Consider the following 21,418-nt stretch of genomic DNA (forward strand, 5'->3'; position numbering starts at 1 on the left):
AACTGTCAGAAACCGTCTCAGGGAAGCTGCGTGCTCGTCGTCCTCACCAGGGTATTGACCTGACTGCAGTTTGGCGATGTAACCCAACTTCAGTAGGCAAATGCTCACCTTCGATGGCCACTGGCACGCTGGAGAAGTGTGCTCTTTACGGATGAATCCCAGTTTCAACTGTAGCGGGCAAATGGTGTCGTGCGGGCGAGCGGTTTGCTGATGTCAACGCTGTGAACAGAGTGCCCCATGGTGGGATTATGGTATGGACAGGCATAAACTGCAGACAACAACCACAATTGCATTTTATCGATGGCAATTTGAATGCACAGAGATACCGTGACGAGATCCTGAGGCCCGTTGTCGTGCCATTAATCCGCCGCCATCACCTCATGTTTCAACATGATAATGCACAGCCCCATTTTGCAAGGATCTGTAGACAATTCCTGGAAGCTGAAATTGTCCCAGTTCTTCCATGGCCTGGATACTCACCAGAAATGTCACCCATTGAGCATGTTTGGGATGTTTTGGATCAACGTGTACGACAGCGTGTTATAGTTCCCAGCAATATCCAGCAACTTCGCACAGCCATTTAAGAGGAGTGGGACAACATTCCACAATCAACAGCCTGATCAACTCTATGCGAAGGAGATGTGTCGCGCTGCATGAGGCAAATGGTTGTCAGACCAGATACTGACTGGTTTTCTTAACCACGCCCCTACCTTTTTTTAAGTATCTGTGACCAACAGATGCATGTCTGTATTCCCAGTCATGTGAAATCCATAGAATAGGGGCCAATTCATTTATTTCAATTGACTGATTTCCTTAAATGAACTGTAACTCAATAAAATCTTTGAAATTGTTGCATGCTGCGTTTTATATTTTTGTTCAATGTAGCTAGCTAACTTAACTGATTCATTGTTGCTCATGTTAGGAAGTTAGGCTAGCAAGCATTTCAGCCTATGACAACAAAAACTAAAAGCATACTGTATGACAGAGCCAAAGCCAACACTTCCTTTGGCCGCTTTTCCTTCCAGTTCTCTGCTGCCAATGACTGGAACGAATTGCAAAAATCATTGAAGCTGGAGTCTTATATCTCCCTCTCTAACTTTAAGCATCAGCTGTCAGAGCAGCTTACCGATCACTGTACCTGTACACAGCCAATCTGTAAATAGCACACCCAACTACACCATCCCCATATTATTACTTACCCTCTTGCTCTTTTGCACCGCAGTATCTCTACTTGCTAATGCTAAATTGTAATTATTTAGCCTCTATGGCCTATTTATTGCCTTCCTCCCTACTCTTCTACATTTGCACACACTGTACATAGATCTTTCTGTTGTGTTATTGACTGTACGTTTGTTTATGTGTAACTCTGTGTTGTTGTTTTGGTCGCACTGCTTTGCTTTATCTTGGCCAGGTCACAGTTGTAAATGAGAACTTGTTCTCAACTAGCCTACCTGGTTAAATAAAGGTGAAATAAATAAAATAAATTTAAAAAAGAGCCATATACTGTTTTGCCAACATGACACACACACACACACACACACACACACACACACACACACACACACACACACACACACACACACACACACACACACACACACACACACACACACACAGAGAGAGAGAGAATTCAATACCGTGGACAGCCGCATGATATTTAGCAACATTGATTTGACTAAATTGTTTCAGGTATCTTCAAGTTTGTTTTCACTGTATTGAGCATATAGCATTGTTGATATGATGATTTAAATGTTTAACTTGAAATGGTGCTGGAATAGCTGAGGCAGTGCTGATGTTATCTTTCGGCTTATTGCGGTAACCCCGGGGTTCTAAATCAGTAGTTGACCATGCTGCAGGTCATAACTGTTTGTTACATGCAATATTTACTTTGTGGACTTTGTGATGAAACCAACGTATGTGTAGTTGAATTTATTCCGCCATTGTGTGACTGTAGTGTTTTTGTTGTCTCTGCCTTATTGTATATCACGGTGGCGTATGAAGAAATGGGTTATAAAGCAACAACACAATTATCACAACAGGTTGTAATTTTGGCTTTTCTACTGACTTGGCTTGGCTTCCCAACTGATATTTACCCATGCACCGCCACTGTTTGGAGGCGATCTGCAGAAGCCAGTCATAGCTTCAGTTAAATAGGCCTACTCATGGATCCAGCTCACCTTCTAGCTCAAAACCTGTAAATAAACAGCATTTTGCACCTGATTCCATCTGACTCCTTATGATTCACACACCCCTGACAGTAGGGTCCACTATTTACTGGTAGTAATAATGTTAGCATATTCATGGTGGTAAATAAATTGAATGAATATGGACAGGCTATGCAGGAGTTCCAGTGTTAGATATGGATGTGAATAGATTGTTTTTACACCACCTGCTGGTAAGTATTGGTACTGCACTCTTCCACACTAGTTCAACATTCTTGCCTGTCTACATCATGGTTTTCCCACAATATCAGTGAAAGTTATACTAAATCAGTAATAGCAATGTGAACAATTCAGTTTCAAAATGCACTTACTGCACTTATGTATTATGAGAGCCAACTTGGGCTGATCTATATAAAATGATGCATGCGAATAATTATGACACTCCTCTCCATCACTCCATTATGAAGGCACATGGAGTTAGTGTTTGAGCATACATTGAGGTGTTTAATAATGCTGACAGTCTCTATTGTTTGGGACATCACAGGTGGACAAAATCTAGGTAAGAAAGTTGTTCACTTAATTTACAGAATAAGTGAGAGAACCTAAAATAGACAGTAGAAGCCAATAGTTTTACTTTAGTGAATGGAGAATACACATTTTTACAACAATCTCTAGCATGGTATCTTAGTCATTCAATAAAAAGTTCACTAGAATATTTATTGTATAATGAAGATAAAACAACACATTCAAGGGAAATAAAATGCAGATTAACTTAAAATTCTCTCTTGATTTTGTTTCATTCATGGCAACAAAGTCCAGCTTGTGCCGCCAAACGGTTTGAGCATCCAAACCGCAAACAGCTTCTTGAAGTGAACTATTAACTACAAACAATTACCAAATACATAGTTCTGTTTAGAAAAGCCATACAGCAAAGCAGTGTACTCTTGCACAGCAAAGTGAAGAAAGCTCTTTCAACAAAGTTCCGTTGTCTCCTATAATCCTGTTCTTTCACATTCAATAGTTGTGCAGGTTTTTACACAGCACATAGACCAAAGGAGCAAGTGTATCACTTTACGTTCTCTATACATTCCTTGTGTGAATCTTATTTCAGGGGAGGGCAGAGTGGAAAAGACTAACCAGTCTCTATGTTCTGTAATGTATGTCAGCTGCTTTAGCTGTAGCGGCGTTAGTTTGGAGCTATGTGAGGCTTTTCTTGATTTATAACATGAGTAATTCTTTGGGATAAGGCTATTTTCTAACCGTGCATATAAAGAGTGAAGCTAGAAAAATTCCCTGATATCCTATCAAGTGCTAAAGTGTGCATGTCATTTGTAATGAAGCTATGAAAAAAAGACTGCTAAAGTCTTATTAGAATAGTGTAATGGTATTATTGCTGTTCTGTAACCTGACGTGTTCAAATGGATATTAAATAAGTTATGCTGTGTTTCTCATGCATGTCTAAAATAATTTGTTCAAAAAGGTAGACATTGATAAAATTTTATGTGCAACTGGCTATCCAGCTCCCTGACTATATGGGACATGCAATAACATTTAATAGTAGATTGGACCCTTTAAGTGACGTTTTTTAAGGGTCCGCATCTGGGCAGAGTATGAGTTGGAAACTGCATAGATCACTATTGGCATATTGCCAACTGCTATGGATCAAATGAAGGGGTGGAGACAGGTGTGGAGGAGAAACACACAAGGGAAAATATAGCAAATGTAAAGAGATACTCCTTTTGTACAGCAAACTTCTCATACAAATGTGTGCAATCCAGCAGTGTCGGATCAAGTCTATTCTGTTGCATTGTCTCTAGTATGTATTAGCTGCTGAATTATCTGACACTTTACCACTGTGGGGATGGGGTATAATGCAAGCCAAGGCCACATGTAACAGACAATGACGTACATGCTTGCATGGTCTGATATGCACACACAGGCAAATATACAACAGTGAAACAGAAAATGGCTGCTGCCACTCACCAGTACTACACCCTTCTTATGGGATCATGATTTCAGGGTTGTTCATTTCCTACTAGTGATGGGCCTCAAACATAGGGTATTTTGCTGTGCCAATTTATAAAACGGATTAATTTTATAAATAATCATGACTGAGGATTACATTTAGGCTATGCTATTTACAATGTTTGCAACTTAAATTACTCATAAGTGTGAACAATTTCACCAGAGAGTGATCCATCAATGGATCATTTAATTAATCATAAATGGGTCGTTCCACCAATTCGGTGCCTTTTGAGAAGTATTAACTTGGTATAAATTTTTTTTGTTGATTCCACCTACTTTTTACATTCTGTTATAAAGAGCATATGTTCAACTTCAGAAACTAGTTTTCCCATCTCAAGAGGCTAAATCAAAAAATGAAGTGTGGGAAGTATGGGTGCTGAGGGTGCTGCAGCAACCCTGAAAAATCTGAATAAAACAAAAAACAAATCAGCCATAAATCCCCTTGTGACAGGGGGAATGGAAGCTTGTTGTGTGCAACAGAGAGTGGCAATTGAATGCAAGCTTCACACATAAAAAAAAAAAAGCCTGTGTATCTATGAGTAACAAGGTTGACGTATTAATGCTCAACCCACTCAGTTTTCCACCACAAAACACCAGAAAATTGCCAAAAAGAGTAGAACCAGCTCACCTGCTTTTACTGTATGATTTGACCATTAGATGTTCAATATTTATTTGGAAAAAATATATATTTAAAAAGGAATAGTTTCACCATATTAAAACGAGAGTTCAGTTCACGTAACTGGGGTGACCTTAAAATGAGGGACAGATGTAAATGAATCATTATCACATGAAATAAATAATCTCCAGAAATGACTTTGTCAAAGCAACAAAATAACTAGGGCTTTACAATGATGGTGAAACTTAGAGAGATTTTGCGATTAAGTGGGTTAAAATCTTCCTTGAAGTGACACGGGATTTTGGGCACTTTAGAAAGCCTTTATTCATATTAAAAAGTATATTAGTGTACAAAATGCTTTCCATGACAGACTGACCAGCTTAATACAGGTGAAAGATATGATCCCTTATTGATGTCACTTGTTAAATCCACTTCAATCAGTGTAGATGAAGGGGAGGAGACATGTTATTAAAGAATGATTTTTAAGCCTTGAGACAATTGAGGCGTGGATTGTGTATCATTGCCATTCAAATGGTGAATGGGTAAGACAAAATATTTAAGTGCCTTTAAACGGGGTATGGTAGTAGGTGCCAGGCGCACCGATTTGTGTCAAGAACTGCAACTCTGCTGGGTTTTTCACGCTCAACAGTGTTCTGTGTGTATCAAGAATGGTCCACCACCCAAAGGACATCCAGCCAACTTGACACAAATGTGGGAAGCATTGGAATCAACATGGGCTAGCATCCCTCTGGAGTCCATGCCCCGCAAATTGAGGCAGTTCTGAGGGCAAAAGGGGAGAGGGGGTGCAACTCAATATTAGGAAGGTGTTCTTAATGTCTTGTACACTCAGTGTATATTAAAGTGCACTTAATATAACATAACAGGCTTTTAAAATGCAATATTGGTGCACAATTTCTACTTCAAATATCAAAGTGACGCAAAAGGCACTCTTTTCGTGGAGCGACCCAAATAGGTTTATTGGCATGGTTCATGAAATGGCATGTCTTTCAATCGAGCAAAGCACAATCACAACGGATGGTTTTTCAATGCTGAGATGGGACCTTGGGTTTGAAAGTTGGCAGTGTATTCAGCAGCTACAGGCAAATAGCCTAACCCTAAACCATATTTTCCTCAGCGTTGAGATTATCCTTCACAACATAAGATATAGTGGAACTTTAACCTTACATCACTGTTATTACAATTTGTTAAGGACAGACATTCACCACTATTAAAGGGAAAACAACCCAAAAAACTACTCTCTGGAAAGAAAACCACTTTGATTATAACGGTAGTAATTAAAATTTGAAGAAAGTACAGTATAATTAACAAAATAGTAAATGTTAACCAGTGAATAATCTACTTAATAAGGATCTCGCCCTGTAAACATGGCAGTAATCCACAAAAATATACCTTTTTCTTGAATCTGGTGATGGTACAATACATACGTACTTACACCAAGGTGATATATATATATATATTAAAGTTGCTATTTACATAACAAAAGAAAGTGTTTGGCTCAAATGTTTAATTTAACAAACAGAACACAAGTGTTCATGGCTTGAGATATTGATTCAAGATCTGGCTTGCATGTCTTTATAATGTTTGTAACAAAGCACAGTAAAAACAAAACAAAAATTAACAATTGTTTTTGAGAGAATTGCTAGGAAACCATAGCTACAAAATAACAGAAAGAAACGTACAGTACAGCTTTGGCTTACATTACCAATGAATTGTTGGAGCAATGAGAAGATTTCTTGCTATTACCATGTTACCAGTTCAACTGGACAATTTCCCATAATGTTAATGTCCCATATATCAGATTATAAAATTAATGTTATTATTGCAATATACTTTTTCCTATTTATTTTAGAACTAAACACATGACTTTGAGCCATGTCCTTCCCATACAGGATAGCTTTTCCTGTCTAAAACCACACAAGGGAAACCTCTTTCAAATGAAAAACAACTCTTTTTAGTCTCGGAGGTCGAAATTGTTTTAAAATTTGATTTCACATCTATTGATTTAATAAGTTAATAGAAGAGACAAATTGAGACAAAGTTGTGTGAGATTAAAGTCATATGAGGTTACACCATGTAGTGAAACATGAGCTCTAACAGTGGACGCCACAAGCAGGGGCCCTCAGCCAGCAGGCAACACTCTGACTTTTTGGATTGTTTGTAACTTGCAACCACAACAGCAAAAACAGCAACTACAAGTGCCAGACTAGACCAGTAACTACAATAATCTAGATTCGTTTTTTTCTTCTTTTTTTTCTTTGAACATCAGACTCCTGCAAACATCTAATTCGCAACCAGTACCTGATAACATCTGTTTGTGTACATAATTCAGTCCAACTACTTGAATGGTTTTCTTATTAATGTGAGACGTATTTAATTTATTTGCCATTCTCCTTCTTACAAAATGAAATGGAGTTAAATAATAATATTATAATGATAACTATAAGGACCTTTCCTACCCCATCCATCTCTCCCCCAAGTCTACCCTCTCCCTCCCTCCGTCTGACTAGCTGGTGACTGGAGGCCTGACTGAGTGACTCTATGTCACCCAGGTGTCCATGCGCATGCGCTTGACAGAGGGGCTCTCCCTGTTGTCCTCGGTGCCGGCTGGGGGTCTGCCCAGCCCCATGGACGAGGAGTGGAAGTCCGGCCGGTGGTCTTCGCGGTCGCTGCCATCGTACGAGCTGCAGGAGGAGCTGAGGCTGTCCACTGGCGAGCGGCCCAGGTCCTGCCGGCTGGACGCCTGCTGCTGCTGCTGCTGATGCTGCTGCTGCTGCTGTTGGGGGAAGCCAGAGGAGGTGACGCGCTCCCGCGGTGGGGAGATGGGCTCTGACTTGATGTTGATGTTCTGGCTGGTGTTGATAGAGAGGTTGGAGCCCTGAGGTAGGTGACCACCACCCCTGTAGAGAGGAACAGCACGGGGTCAGTGGCCATTTGGATAGTAACATAGATCAGGTGCTTGGAGTGGTGGTTGGAAAATTGACATTTGAAAGAGTCCAAGCTATGTACTTTGAACGTGTATATAATGTGTGCACTGAATATTCTATTAATGTGTGGGTGTCTATGTGTTTGTGTGTGTGTTTGCTAGTGTGTTACTCACACCAAAGAGCTGAGAGCTGCCTGGCTCAGTTGATGTTGTTGCCATGCCGACATGGAGCCCAAAGAGAGCCCTGGAGAGCCGAAGCCCTGTAGGGAGGAGATCTCTGCACTGCTCAGGGAGTACTCTGCAACAACAACAGCACCAGAGAACAGTGAGTTACACACACTCCCCCTCCCACTGCTACTGCAGCAGCACCTCTCACCACAGGAGACCAGCCCAATCAGTAACAGCCAGGCAGGCAGCACCGAGGCAGCCGTGGCAGGGGACAGAGTGGTAGACTCACCGGTGTTGTAGCCGGTGGGCATGCCTGAGTAGACCAGGCCTTGGGGGGGCAGACTGGGTGTGGTGACAGACACTACTGGGGTGGCCAGTAGCTGGGACTGGGAGCTGCTTATCCTGTGGGTGTTCTGTAAACAGTACAAAGAAAACAGATTTAATGAAGAAAACAACCCTGTAGGGTGCTGTAAAGGCTTACTGTGGTGAACCCAAAGTGCAAGATGGTAAATTAATATAGCTAAAAACATGTTACAGATATGTTGTGTATATATTAGCTGGACAGCATTTTTTTAAAAGTCATAATATGATAAGACTATAATAACTTAGCAATGAAAAATGTGTTGCAATACTACTTCCCACCAAGAGGTGGCACTGTAGCTTCATGTCACAATCCAGATAACGTATTGAGCCGTGTTTGTATTATATGATGACTGTTTGACAATATGTGTTATAAGAAAAAAACTATATCCCATAAAGACTTAAATACTGTTTTTGTCCAATATTGATAGATTGAATGTTGTCTGTGGGTAAATCTGTAAACAGATTATGGATCATCAGAAACAGGAATACCGTTTTACCATACATACATTTACCATACATACACAATAGTGGGATTTTGTGCTGACATGCACTCGTTGTTGTATTCCGATTTCCTTACAAGCTAATGTAAATGCTCTTCAGCACTCAAATTGTTTATAGACTGTGAATAAAGAAAATGGTCAATTCAATGACTACCAAAGATGTCTAAAAAAAACAGATGTCTTACTACTACTGCCAGAAAGAGAGACAGGTCCTTCATTTTTTATAACATATAGTAGCTCCTACATATCTCCTAAAAAAACGCAATCCTGGGTGCAGTGGCTGCATGCTGTCCCAAGCACACAGTCACAAAACACAGTGCCTTCATGGAGTAGCAACAGGATCACACAAACTCTGAGAATGCCAATCATGGCAGGCACTCATTAGGACCACAAACTCACTGGTCAAATGTTGGGTCATTTATAGATCTATGGATGCTTTAGTCAAATCTTCTGAGAATATAGTATTCTGTTCATTATGTACCCACTAATATAAATGTTTAATGCTACACTTGTTTGTTCTGATGTGAAAGTGAGACTATTTTGCTAGCACCTAACAGAGGCAAAATGGCAGAGTTAGCATGAGCTGCAGGACTGTTTGTGATCTGGGTGGGAATAACATCAAGAGACACCTTTTACTGCATCGATCTAGGAAACACATACAGCATGTCATATCATATGATTACTCTGTGATCTGAGCAGCTCTGGTATGGCAATTTGTAATATAGTGCAGTTGAGGGTTTAATTTGAGGCAATATTGCATCATGACAGTTTGATAACTTCCTTGGAAATATCCGCTGCTCCTACTCTCTCCAACCAGATGACATCATCCAAAAACAAGCTTCTCTAAGAATGACATAATCCACAATGAAGTAATCTGCCCCTCCCCATGAAGAACAATCCCAGATTTCAAATCTGTTCTTTGGAAATTACTTTGTAGTTTTATACATATTACAAAACCTTTTGTTTAAAACAATTATACTGTTGAAGTCAGAAGTTTACATACACCTTAGACCAGGGGTGTCAAAGTCAAATGGACGGAGGGCCAAATAAAAAATTTAGCTACAAGCCGAGGGCCGGACTGTTCGAATGTTCATTGAAAAAATTTTAAATGACGCATATAGTCTAGTGAACCTAATTGAACCTACTGAAAACCTAACAAATATATTCCAATATGATCAGATAAATAAAGCAATATTTTCTTATGGCTCTGTCAGTAATCTTTAATTTTCAACAGACACAAAAGACAAATTTCCTTTATATAAAAATCCCCATAACATGAACATTAAATGAAAGAAACCGGTATTCAAGGCACCATCAGTAGCCTATATTTTCTATTTTAGCAAAAGTGGGCTAAATTTACTTCAAAGAAAAAAACAATAATAGCAATTTTCTATCATCCACTCAACTGAAATATTTTTAAAATATAATTGGATTGAAATACAATAAAATAAAGTGCAAAAATCTATTAATCAAAAACAACACTTTGTTTAAGGAGAAGTAACATGCAGTGAAAACAAATATTAAACTTTAACTTTTAAACTTGAACTGAGTAAAAACTCTAAATATGTGATTGCACAGTAATGTTCACTTGTTTGAGGTTGAGGGTGATACTTGGTGGTGTCCCATCTTTTCCACAAGTTCATCAATGTTCGGGGTAAGGCTCTGAGCTGAGGAAATCCTCAGAATTGAGTGGAGGTGTTCAGCAGTAAGTCGACTTCTGTGTGATGTTTTGTTCAGGTTCATCAAAGAAAACAGTTGTTCACACAGGTATGTGCTGCCAAACATAGACAACGTTTGAGCAGCCTGGATGCGCAGCTGGGGCATTGTGTCGGGGAGGAAACGGGCGAACTCCGCAGCACCCACTGCCGCATATTTTGCCCTCAGTGCATCATTGCATTGGAGGTCAATCAACTCCATTTGGAGGTTTGGTGGTGAGCTTTCCACGTCAACAGCAAATGGGTTACCGAGCAGTTCCAACCTGCTTTTTTGTGCTTCAAAGTCAGCAAATCGGCGTCGAAAGTCAGCGGCAAGCATACCTATTTTATCAGCCAACTGTGCGCTCGGGAACGCACTGGTAGAGAGCTTCTCTTTCATGGTCTGGCAGCTGGGAAAGTGGCTCAAATTTTCTTTCCGCATCTGCGTCTCCCACAGAGTCAGTTTGGTTTTAAATGCCTTCACTGTACTGTACATATCAGAGATGACATGATCCCGACCCTGCAGCTGCAAGTTCATTGCATTCAGATGACTCGTAATGTCACACAGAAAAGCCATTTCACACAGAAACATTTCGTCTCGGAGTTGTGTTGTGTCTTTCCCTTTGCTGTCCAAGAACAGACAAATCTCCTCACGAAGCTCGAAACATCTTTGAAGCACCTTTCCCTGGCTTAGCCATCGCACCTCTGTGTGATAAGGCAAATCACCATGCTCCGTTTCTAACTCCGTCAGAAATGCCTTGAACTGGCGGTGATTCAAACCTTTGGCTCTGATAAAGTTAACTGTGCGCGTGATGATGCTCATTACATGCTCCATTTTCAAGGCTTTACCGCACAACGCTTCCTGGTGTATGATACAATGATAAGCTGTCAGCTCACCTGTCGCGTTTTCCTCTTGCATCTTTTCCCGTATCTTCGCCACCAGTCCGCTCCTGTGTCCACACATCGCAGGTGCTCCGTCGGTTGTCAAACCCACGAGTTTTTCCCAAGGCAGCTCCATCTCATTTACACAGCAGCCTACTGCTCGGTGCGTCACCGTTGCATTGTGGGAAATGTAGTATTGGTGCGTGTAAAAGATCTGCGGGCTGCCGGCTTGCTGCGGTCTGCGGGCCGGTTCTAATAATAAATCAAGATCATCCCAGGGGCCGTAAAAAACCTTCTCGCGGGCCGGATGTGGCCCGCGGGCCTTGACTCTGACATATATGGTCTAAGGCATATATGTCAGAGTCAAGGCCCGCGGGCCACATCCGGCCCGCGAGAAGGTTTTTTCCGGCCCCTGGGATGATCTTGATTTATTATTAGAACCGGCCCGCAGACCGCAGCAAGCCGGCAGCCCGCAGATCTTTTACACGCACCAATACTACATTTCCCACAATGCAACGGTGACGCACCGAGCAGTAGGCTGCTGTGTAAATGAGATGGAGCTGCCTTGGGAAAAACTCGTGGGTTTGACAACCGACGGAGCACCTGCGATGTGTGGACACAGGAGCGGACTGGTGGCGAAGATACGGGAAAAGATGCAAGAGGAAAACGCGACAGGTGAGCTGACAGCTTATCATTGTATCATACACCAGGAAGCGTTGTGCGGTAAAGCCTTGAAAATGGAGCATGTAATGAGCATCATCACGCGCACAGTTAACTTTATCAGAGCCAAAGGTTTGAATCACCGCCAGTTCAAGGCATTTCTGACGGAGTTAGAAACGGAGCATGGTGATTTGCCTTATCACACAGAGGTGCGATGGCTAAGCCAGGGAAAGGTGCTTCAAAGATGTTTCGAGCTTCGTGAGGAGATTTGTCTGTTCTTGGACAGCAAAGGGAAAGACACAACACAACTCCGAGACGAAATGTTTCTGTGTGAAATGGCTTTTCTGTGTGACATTACGAGTCATCTGAATGCAATGAACTTGCAGCTGCAGGGTCGGGATCATGTCATCTCTGATATGTACAGTACAGTGAAGGCATTTAAAACCAAACTGACTCTGTGGGAGACGCAGATGCGGAAAGAAAATTTGAGCCACTTTCCCAGCTGCCAGACCATGAAAGAGAAGCTCTCTACCAGTGCGTTCCCGAGCGCACAGTTGGCTGATAAAATAGGTATGCTTGCCGCTGACTTTCGACGCCGATTTGCTGACTTTGAAGCACAAAAAAGCAGGTTGGAACTGCTCGGTAACCCATTTGCTGTTGACGTGGAAAGCTCACCACCAAACCTCCAAATGGAGTTGATTGACCTCCAATGCAATGATGCACTGAGGGCAAAATATGCGGCAGTGGGTGCTGCGGAGTTCGCCCGTTTCCTCCCCGACACAATGCCCCAGCTGCGCATCCAGGCTGCTCAAACGTTGTCTATGTTTGGCAGCACATACCTGTGTGAACAACTGTTTTCTTTGATGAACCTGAACAAAACATCACACAGAAGTCGACTTACTGCTGAACACCTCCACTCAATTCTGAGGATTTCCTCAGCTCAGAGCCTTACCCCGAACATTGATGAACTTGTGGAAAAGATGGGACACCACCAAGTATCACCCTCAACCTCAAACAAGTGAACATTACTGTGCAATCACATATTTAGAGTTTTTACTCAGTTCAAGTTTAAAAGTTAAAGTTTAATATTTGTTTTCACTGCATGTTACTTCTCCTTAAACAAAGTGTTGTTTTTGATTAATAGATTTTTGCACTTTATTTTATTGTATTTCAATCCAATTATATTTTAAAAATATTTCAGTTGAGTGGATGATAGAAAATTGCTATTATTGTTTTTTTCTTTGAAGTAAATTTAGCCCACTTTTGCTAAAATAGAAAATATAGGCTACTGATGGTGCCTTGAATACCGGTTTCTTTCATTTAATGTTCATGTTATGGGGATTTTTATATAAAGGAAATTTGTCTTTTGTGTCTGTTGAAAATTAAAGATTACTGACAGAGCCATAAGAAAATATTGCTTTATTTATCTGATCATATTGGAATATATTTGTTAGGTTTTCAGTAGGTTCAATTAGGTTCACTAGACTATATGCGTCATTTAAAAAATTTTCAATGAACATTCGAACAGTCCGGCCCTCGGCTTGTAGCTAAATTTTTTATTTGGCCCTCCGTCCATTTGACTTTGACACCCCTGCCTTAGACCAATACATTTAAACTCAGTTTTTCACAATTCCTGACATTTAATCCTAGGTTGGGATGGTGTTCTTCAGCTTGCAAGCATCCCCCTTTCTCCTCCAAACATAATGATGGTCATTATGGCCAAACAGGTCTATTTTTGTTTCATCAGACCAGAAGACATTTCTCCAAAAAGTACGATCTTTGTCCCCATGTGCAGTTGCAAACCGTAGTCTGACTTTTTTTATGGTGGTTTTGGAGCAGTGGCTTCTTCGTTGCTGAGCAGCCTTTCAGGTTATGTCGATATAGGACTCGTTTCACTGTGGATATAGATACTTTTGTACCTGTTTCCTCCAGCATCCTCACAAGGTCCTTTGCTGTTGTTCTGGGATTGATTTGCACTTTTCACACCAAAGTACGTTCATCTCAAGGAGACAGAACACGTCGCCTTACTGAGCGTTATGACGGCTGCGTGGTCCCATGGTGTTTATACTTGCGTACAATTGTTTGTACAGATGAACGTGGTACCTTCAGGCGTTTAGAAATCGCTCCCAAGGATGAACCAGACTTGTGGAGGTCTACAATCTTTTTCTGAGGTCTTGGCTGATATCTTTTGATTTTCCCATGATGTCAAGCAAAGAGGCACTGAGTTTGAAGGTAGATCTTGAAATACATCCACAGGTACACCTCCAATTGACTCAAATGATGTCAATTAGCCTATCAGAAGCTTCTAAAGCTATGACATCATTTTCTGGAATTTTCCAAGCTGTTTAAAGGCACAGTCAACTTAGTGTATGTAAACGTAGTTTGTTAACAAGACATTTGTGGAGTGGTTGAAAAACGAGTTTTAATGACTCCAACCTAAATGTATGTAAACTTCCCACTTCCCCTGTATGTAACGATGTGTATCCAAACTACTTTCTTGAAGTAACAAGACGCAGGAGTGATAATGATCTGTCTAACAGTTCTAGTGAATGTGTGCATCGTGTGCTCACTCACAAACAAACATAAACATTCAAGCATTCCCTGAACAACACATGGGAGTGGCGGTGCACATGGAGTGGCGGTGTTGTGGGGCACAGGACATTAGACAGGTTGAGGCATCTTGCCAGGTTCATAACATGCAGTGAAACACTGACGCTGTTCTTCAATTCTCAATTTAGTCTTTATAAAAAGAAAATCCATTCAATCAAATAAATTCAATAAACTCAAGGTATTCAAATCTACAGTTCAAGAACAGCCTTCACTCCTGAACATGTTATTACTGATCTATTTGCCTCTTGTTGTTGTTACGATGAAATTGAAAGTGTGTTCATTCAGCCATTTTTCTCAAAACTCACCAAATCTATTTCCTCCTCCTCCGACTGCTCTCAACAGAAGAGAAGAAGAGAGGCAGGGTTACAAGAGAAGGTCAGGATGGCTTCTACAGTCACCCTTTTGATGTTGAAATCCAAAGTCCTAATTGCCTGATTGTATTCCACGAGTAAAAGTCATCTAGACGTGCCTGCCCTCTAGACTTAAATATTCACTCTGTCCTCTGCTATTCATGTTACCTTGCAAAACCTTCTTTGTCAAATGCAATGTCTTTGTCAAAGGAAATACTGTACAATGCTTTGGATAAAAGTGCCTACTAAATGCCCATGTTATAACACTTTAGTTTGGGTTTGTGACCATTTCAGAGTAAGACCTATCGTTTTTGAACCCATAACTATTTGCTACTCAGAAAGTTACTGGTGTAAAACCAAAATGGGTCAACTTTAGAGTCAATTATTAAAGACACTAGCAAGAATGGTTTAAGTCAGCAAACACACTTAATGACTTGGACTCACATTGAATAAGTGCTTAACCTCTCATGCATCCATCTAATTACATCATCAATCCTGAGGCTATAGCTTGACTCATTTGGAAGGCTCTCCACTTACTTTAAATAAAACTGAGTTCAAGAAACTAAAACTGACTAGTTAGGTCAACTCAATGCAAACTGTAATGTCATCAAATATGTGTAGCTATCTATAAAGTAGAGTAGTCAATGAGGTGCAAGTCAATGTAATACATTGATACCTGCATATTGCACATTTTGTTTCACCTAGTAGATTATAGGAGTCTCTGTATGTGAGGCCTACTGTTCTGCTAGACAAGAGGCTAACTGGAAGCCCCTCTTCCTTCTTCCCTGTGCTGAGGGACTGACTGTGCCCTGGCCAGGACTGTCTTAATAATACCCACACTCAATCAATAGCAGCAGGAAGACACGACAAGGGCGACAAGATATTATCTGGCTCACACTCTGGGCCCCTGATTAAGCCTTCATCCCCACTCTGTCACACTGAGATGTGATTAATTTAATACCATTATGGCCTAATGACAGGCTGTCTGAAGACCTGCCAGCCCACAACGCTGCCTTAACCCATCTGGAACGCTGCGTTTACACTGACAGAGCAGAGCCGAGCAGGCCTTCCCTTTTGTCTCAATACTACTGACATATTCAGGACTTCTAGAATCTCTCTGTCTGAAACATTGTAATCCTGCTCAATAGTTCTAATAACGAACACTAAGGCTGCGTTTAGACAGGCAGCCCAATTATGATCCTTATTTCACTAATTGGTCTTTTGACCAATCAGATCAGCTCGGAAAAAGATCTGATGTGAAAAGATCTGATGTGATTGGTCAAAAGACCAATTAGTGGAAAAAATATCAGAATTGGGCCGCCTGTCTAAACGCAGCCTTAATTGCTTTGTCCTTGTGATGTGTGAATCTCTGTGTTGTGGAAGCTACTCTGAGAAGATAGTTTACCAAGTTACCAATTACTTCACACTGAAAGAAGTTAAGCTACACTAATGCCACCCCTACGGAAAAAAAGTTTAACTAAAGTTACTTTAAAAAAGTATTGTGTAGTTCCAGTAGTTAGCTACACCGCTACATGGCAAAACAGTAATTAACTACTGAAAACACTACCTAGATTTGAATTTAGTTCAACTACCACCAAGCTACTGCAAATGTAGTTAAAGGACTATATGTAGTTCACTACTCCCCAACACTGGAAGCTCTGTGGTTTGGTTTGGGAGCTCTACCACTTCCATATGTTGGCATGGTAACACACACATGTTGATCCCTTTCTCCAGGCTGGTAGATGTATCAAATCAAATCAAATCAAATTGTATTTGTCACATACACATGGTTAGCAGATGTTAATGTGAGTGTAGCGAAATGCTTGTGCTTCTAGTTCCGACAATGCAGTAATAACCAACAAGTAATCTAACCTAACAATTCCTAACAATTATCAGGGGTACCCACGCCATGGTAACCTCAGGTATATTTACCATACAAGTGTCTTGGAGGAACTCCCATTGCTGAGAGCTCCAGCAACATGTACTGTAGGTTGGAAAGAGTCATTGACTGGTTAATGTCTGAAACCTTTTCTTCCCATTTAGATTTATGGCCATGGCAGTGTAGTGCAGCCTCAGATGCTCAATGTGGTCAGAGCTCTCTGCACATTCATTATCAGAATTAGAGAGGGCCTCTAATTTCAATATTTATAATTGAGTAACTGTTAAGGCACCTGGGGCCTCAATTATAAATGTTGTGTACGCACAGAATATGCTCAAAAACACGCAAATGTTCGCATTTATAAAAATGTAACTTGACTTGAGAATGTGCTTATCGTCCCGCAATCTTTAGACCATATGTAGGACTACACAGTTTCTAGTGGTTGAGGTATTGCATTGCAAGAAGGAAAAACTACCCTATGTGCAAATGGGGAATATACTGTATGATGACACTCTTATTCATAACAAAAATCCGAAGCGCAGTTTAACTTAATGGTAGAACAGACGGCTCACCTTTTCCATTGACGTTTGATGTCTGAATACTGTAATGTGAAATTTCTTGAGTAGACAGTATTTTATTTATATACATCATAACCATTGCAGCATAAATTCCTCACTTTCTCTGGCCACGATGAGTTCATATTACCAAAGTAGCCGTACAAAAAATGACCATGTGCGTCTCTCATATAATTGGGCCTATTAGATAGGCTATTATAATTTCAATCGTTTTTACTCTATGCATCCAAAAGGGAGCGCGGTTTATAACTTACAGTAGAATTGAACAGGTGAACAGACAGTTGATCTTCCGCATTGAAATGTGTAGACTACCACTGTAAGTAGGCCTATTGTAGTTTACATTTTTTCCCAAATAGACAATGTTTCAGAATTCGCGGACAGCGCATTTTTAGGTTCGGGAAAAAGTAAATGCAAAACAGTATTGAATTCAAACGATCTGTTTACAAGTCCACAACAATTTCTAATTGTTTCAGAAATGGTCATATACAGCAAATGTCACTGCAAAAGAAAACATTCTGCCAACACAATATTTTTGTAAAATGTACGCAACGGTTATAAATGTGGCCCCTGGGCCTCAGAGATACAGTATAGCCTAGCTAGCTGCTGTGCTGTTTGTGTTCTTGTCACCGTCCAGAATCTAGCTCCTGTAGGTGATCAAATAAAAATGCAGCATGAGAACAAATGCAGCTCGCTGATTGATGTTGATGTAATAAGTGAATCTAGGCTGCAAGTAAACCTGTCCCACCAGGAATGAAGCACGAGGTTCTCAGACAGCACTGATATCCTCAAGCAAGGAGGACCATTTCTCTTGCTCCAAAACATTTCCAACATTGCACACTATACCACAATAATACCATCACAATCCTGTGAGGGGGAAAATAAAACTCCCTCTGTTGCACACATGTGAGGGACAAAGAAGCCAAAATCGGTGCAGCCCCGAGGTAGATACACACAGTGTTCTACCAGTCAGCTCATGTGCAGTGAGGAGTGGGGACTGTAGGCTACTCACCAGTGGGGGCATCATGCCTTTGCTAGACGGGGGGATCAGCACTCTCAGGTCTGGCTTGCGGTTGCCCATCCCCATGTTCCCTCCAGGGGGCGGTGGAGACTTGGTGGGCATGACTTTCCCCAGGCCGTTCCCGCTGGTTGCGCCCAGGAGTCCCGGAGAGCCCCTAGGGTTGACAAAGCCGTTCCCTGCAGAGAGAGACAGAGACAGAAGCCGTCATGGGACTGTGAGACACTACAACAACAGTCATCTGCCAAATCTCCAACGCACCATTTCAAAGCTGCATAGCTTGCCACGGCACGCAACGTTAAGTGTTCCCAACCCTCTGGGAAGTTTTAATAGTCTCAGATAATTATCCTGCACATTTACCAAAATACAACGTCCATTTCAGAATTGATGAGCCTTTCATTCCTGCTGTGAGTGACGATATCAAAGTCAACTCCTTGTATCCTGGGATGAGGAGCAATTCACTTAACAAATGTACTGTGACTGCTGTTGAAGGTGGGAATAGCAATCCATTACAGTTGGGTAAAACTGTTTGCTAAGGATTGTTATGGTACTTTTTTGGTGTGACAATATGAGAATACTATGTCAAGCTACAGTATGCAAGACTATCTATGTACTGATTGTACTGTATTCGTAGTACTATATACGTATGTGTGGACTGTCATTTTTTCTTTACTCTAATGGTAGATTTACAGAACAATGAGTCATAAGGCTGCTGGTTTACCCCCCACCCAGAGTCACTTCCTGTGGCAACTGTTCTAAAACAAAGTGAAAGCAGGCACAGGGCAATGACACCATCTCAGAGCTGATCAGGAGAAGGACCAGTACAGTACATGTCGCACAATGCCTGGACTGGGGCTGAAGTGAGCTATATATGCAATGACATGCTATGCTATGAAATCAATGTGAGAGTATTTGCAAATGCACTAGCAGTTTATATCTCTTTTTGATGCATTATTCAGCTATAATCATTCTGATGAATCAGAACATTGAAAAAATGGATATCAGAATCTGGAAAATAATGAGAAACAGAGGGATGAAAGAATCAATGCTATCTAGTATTTCATCAACAGATCAGTGTCACACTTCAACAAGTAACTGAGCACTCCATTGTGTTGTATAGAGCCCAGTGAAACACAAGCAGGCTGCAGGATAAGCAGGACCTAGTGACATAATGGAACAATCACCTCTCTAGCTACAGATAAGAACCCCCACAATACACGGCCACAATAAACAGTTATGAGACATACAATGGTATGTCACAGCTGAATCAACAGCATATGCAACGCAAGCTACTATCGCCCCCAGCACTCGCTTTCATCTTATACTGCAGTAAAACTAAGGTGCACGCATATAATTAGCTATGTAAATTACCCAAACCCTACAAATAGGAGACACTGCTATTGCTTATAACAAAAAAAAATTGAATATTTTAACATAAATATAGGTTCATTGGAGGACGAGCACCACATGGGTCAACAACAGTTGCAAAGAAGGTATCTTCACTATCAAAAATGTGATAAATCTGTCTAACTTATAATTCTTTGTTTCTGAGAAAGATGTATTATTTTCTGATAAGACAAAACCCTGGTTGTGTATTTCCACACAGAGGTTTCTTCTCTTCTCGGCTCTACTCAGAAAAAGTTGTGGGGGTGGGTGGGCAAATCAAGCGAGGCAATATCTGGGCTGGTGTTTGGGAGGGGGAGGGTCCTGACTGTAAAAGGTGCAGCAACACAGCTCTGATAATCATCCGAGGCCTATGGTATCATCACAGGGAATCAGTTCAAAATGAAAATCTGTTGTTTCACAAACGTGAATGTGTAGGCATTTCAGGCAGTAACTATGGCGTAATGGAGAAAAAACATGCTCCTTGAAGCTAGTTGTACATAGCCTACAGCCAGTTGTGCACAAAAGCAACATGCAGAATTGTACAGTACATTTGTGCAGAGCATAATGCCTGAAATTGCTGATTAGCAAAAGACTTAGACATAATTGAAGCCAGTATCCATTTAAAACAGTCACTAAAACGGGCACCATTACAAGACAAAACAACTATTTCTGCCTTACAGTACATATCACACAAGCCTTTTGGCAGAAACATCTTTGCAGATTTGTTTTCTGTGTGTTATCTGAACCAGAATAGTTCTTCTGCCATCAAATCATCAGTGAATGAACCTAGAACATGTAGAATGTTTAGTTTCTGTGTTTGGGTAAATAAATATACTCTTTGTTGTAAATAATTAACACCGCCCACCGTGGGAGCAGGATTACATAAGAGGCTGTATGTACCACTCAAACATTTAGTTTTCATCTGAACGTAAGACAAAATAAACTCTGTTGACTAAATTGTGCTTTCACTAGAATGCATTGAAGAGCAAGTGATGCAGAACTGACCAGACCTGACTGTCATTAGGCGAACACCAGAGGAACTTGAGTCTCAGTGAGGGAAGAGAATATGCATACATGAATGAGAAAAGATTAATGGATGTGAATCAAGAGCTTCTAATAGATTAAGTGGAAAAGAGAGCAAATTCTAATAATAGCGTCCATTAATGAGCCTGGATAGAAACTCTTTAGCGGGTGCTCTGGTATTGTTTTGGCTCAGGAAACAGAGAGCAGGGCCACAGTTTGTGAGACTGCAGTGCAGTCACTCACTCACTAGTTGGTTGTTCCAAGAAATCCATATTCCACTTGGAGGGCCCTTCAGTATAAAAACAAATACAGTTTAGAATGCTTTCTTAATGGAAGAAACACACACTGGAAGTGGTGATCCACTGGGAACAACGGCTTCCACGGTTCTCAAGAAATAGAGGAATAATATGTTCAGATAGACTCTTTTTGACACACAAACAGCCCTTGCAATCGCTCTTTAAGAGCCTGTAACTCTCCAGTATTAATGAAGGAATCTGCACAGCTTGCAGGCATATTGCATAAGAGAGAGAAGAGTCACATCCCCTAACATTCTGACAAGCTCTCAT

General features: G+C 41.0%; 1 protein-coding gene across 3 annotated transcripts in view; it reads right to left on the bottom strand.

The window, feature by feature from the left end:
• Nucleotides 1-5,750: 5,750 nt before the first annotated feature.
• LOC139584718 (myocyte-specific enhancer factor 2A-like) overlaps nt 5,751-21,418 on the bottom strand; it is a 100,807-nt gene continuing 85,139 nt past the window's right edge. For 2 of the 3 annotated variants that reach the window (XM_071416866.1, XM_071416865.1), the window contains exons 7-10: nt 18,438-18,622; nt 8,205-8,328; nt 7,922-8,045; nt 5,751-7,721 (exon numbers count right to left, since the gene is read on the bottom strand). In XM_071416866.1, coding sequence (XP_071272967.1) covers nt 7,361-7,721; nt 7,922-8,045; nt 8,205-8,328; nt 18,438-18,622 — 794 coding nt within the window. In that variant the 3' untranslated portion in view covers nt 5,751-7,360. The remainder of the gene's footprint in view (nt 7,722-7,921; nt 8,046-8,204; nt 8,329-18,437; nt 18,623-21,418) is intronic. The other variant, XM_071416867.1, reaches the window with a different exon arrangement.

Source organism: Salvelinus alpinus, chromosome 9, assembly GCF_045679555.1.
Source record: "Salvelinus alpinus chromosome 9, SLU_Salpinus.1, whole genome shotgun sequence".
NCBI classification, from domain to species: Eukaryota; Metazoa; Chordata; class Actinopteri; order Salmoniformes; family Salmonidae; genus Salvelinus; species Salvelinus alpinus.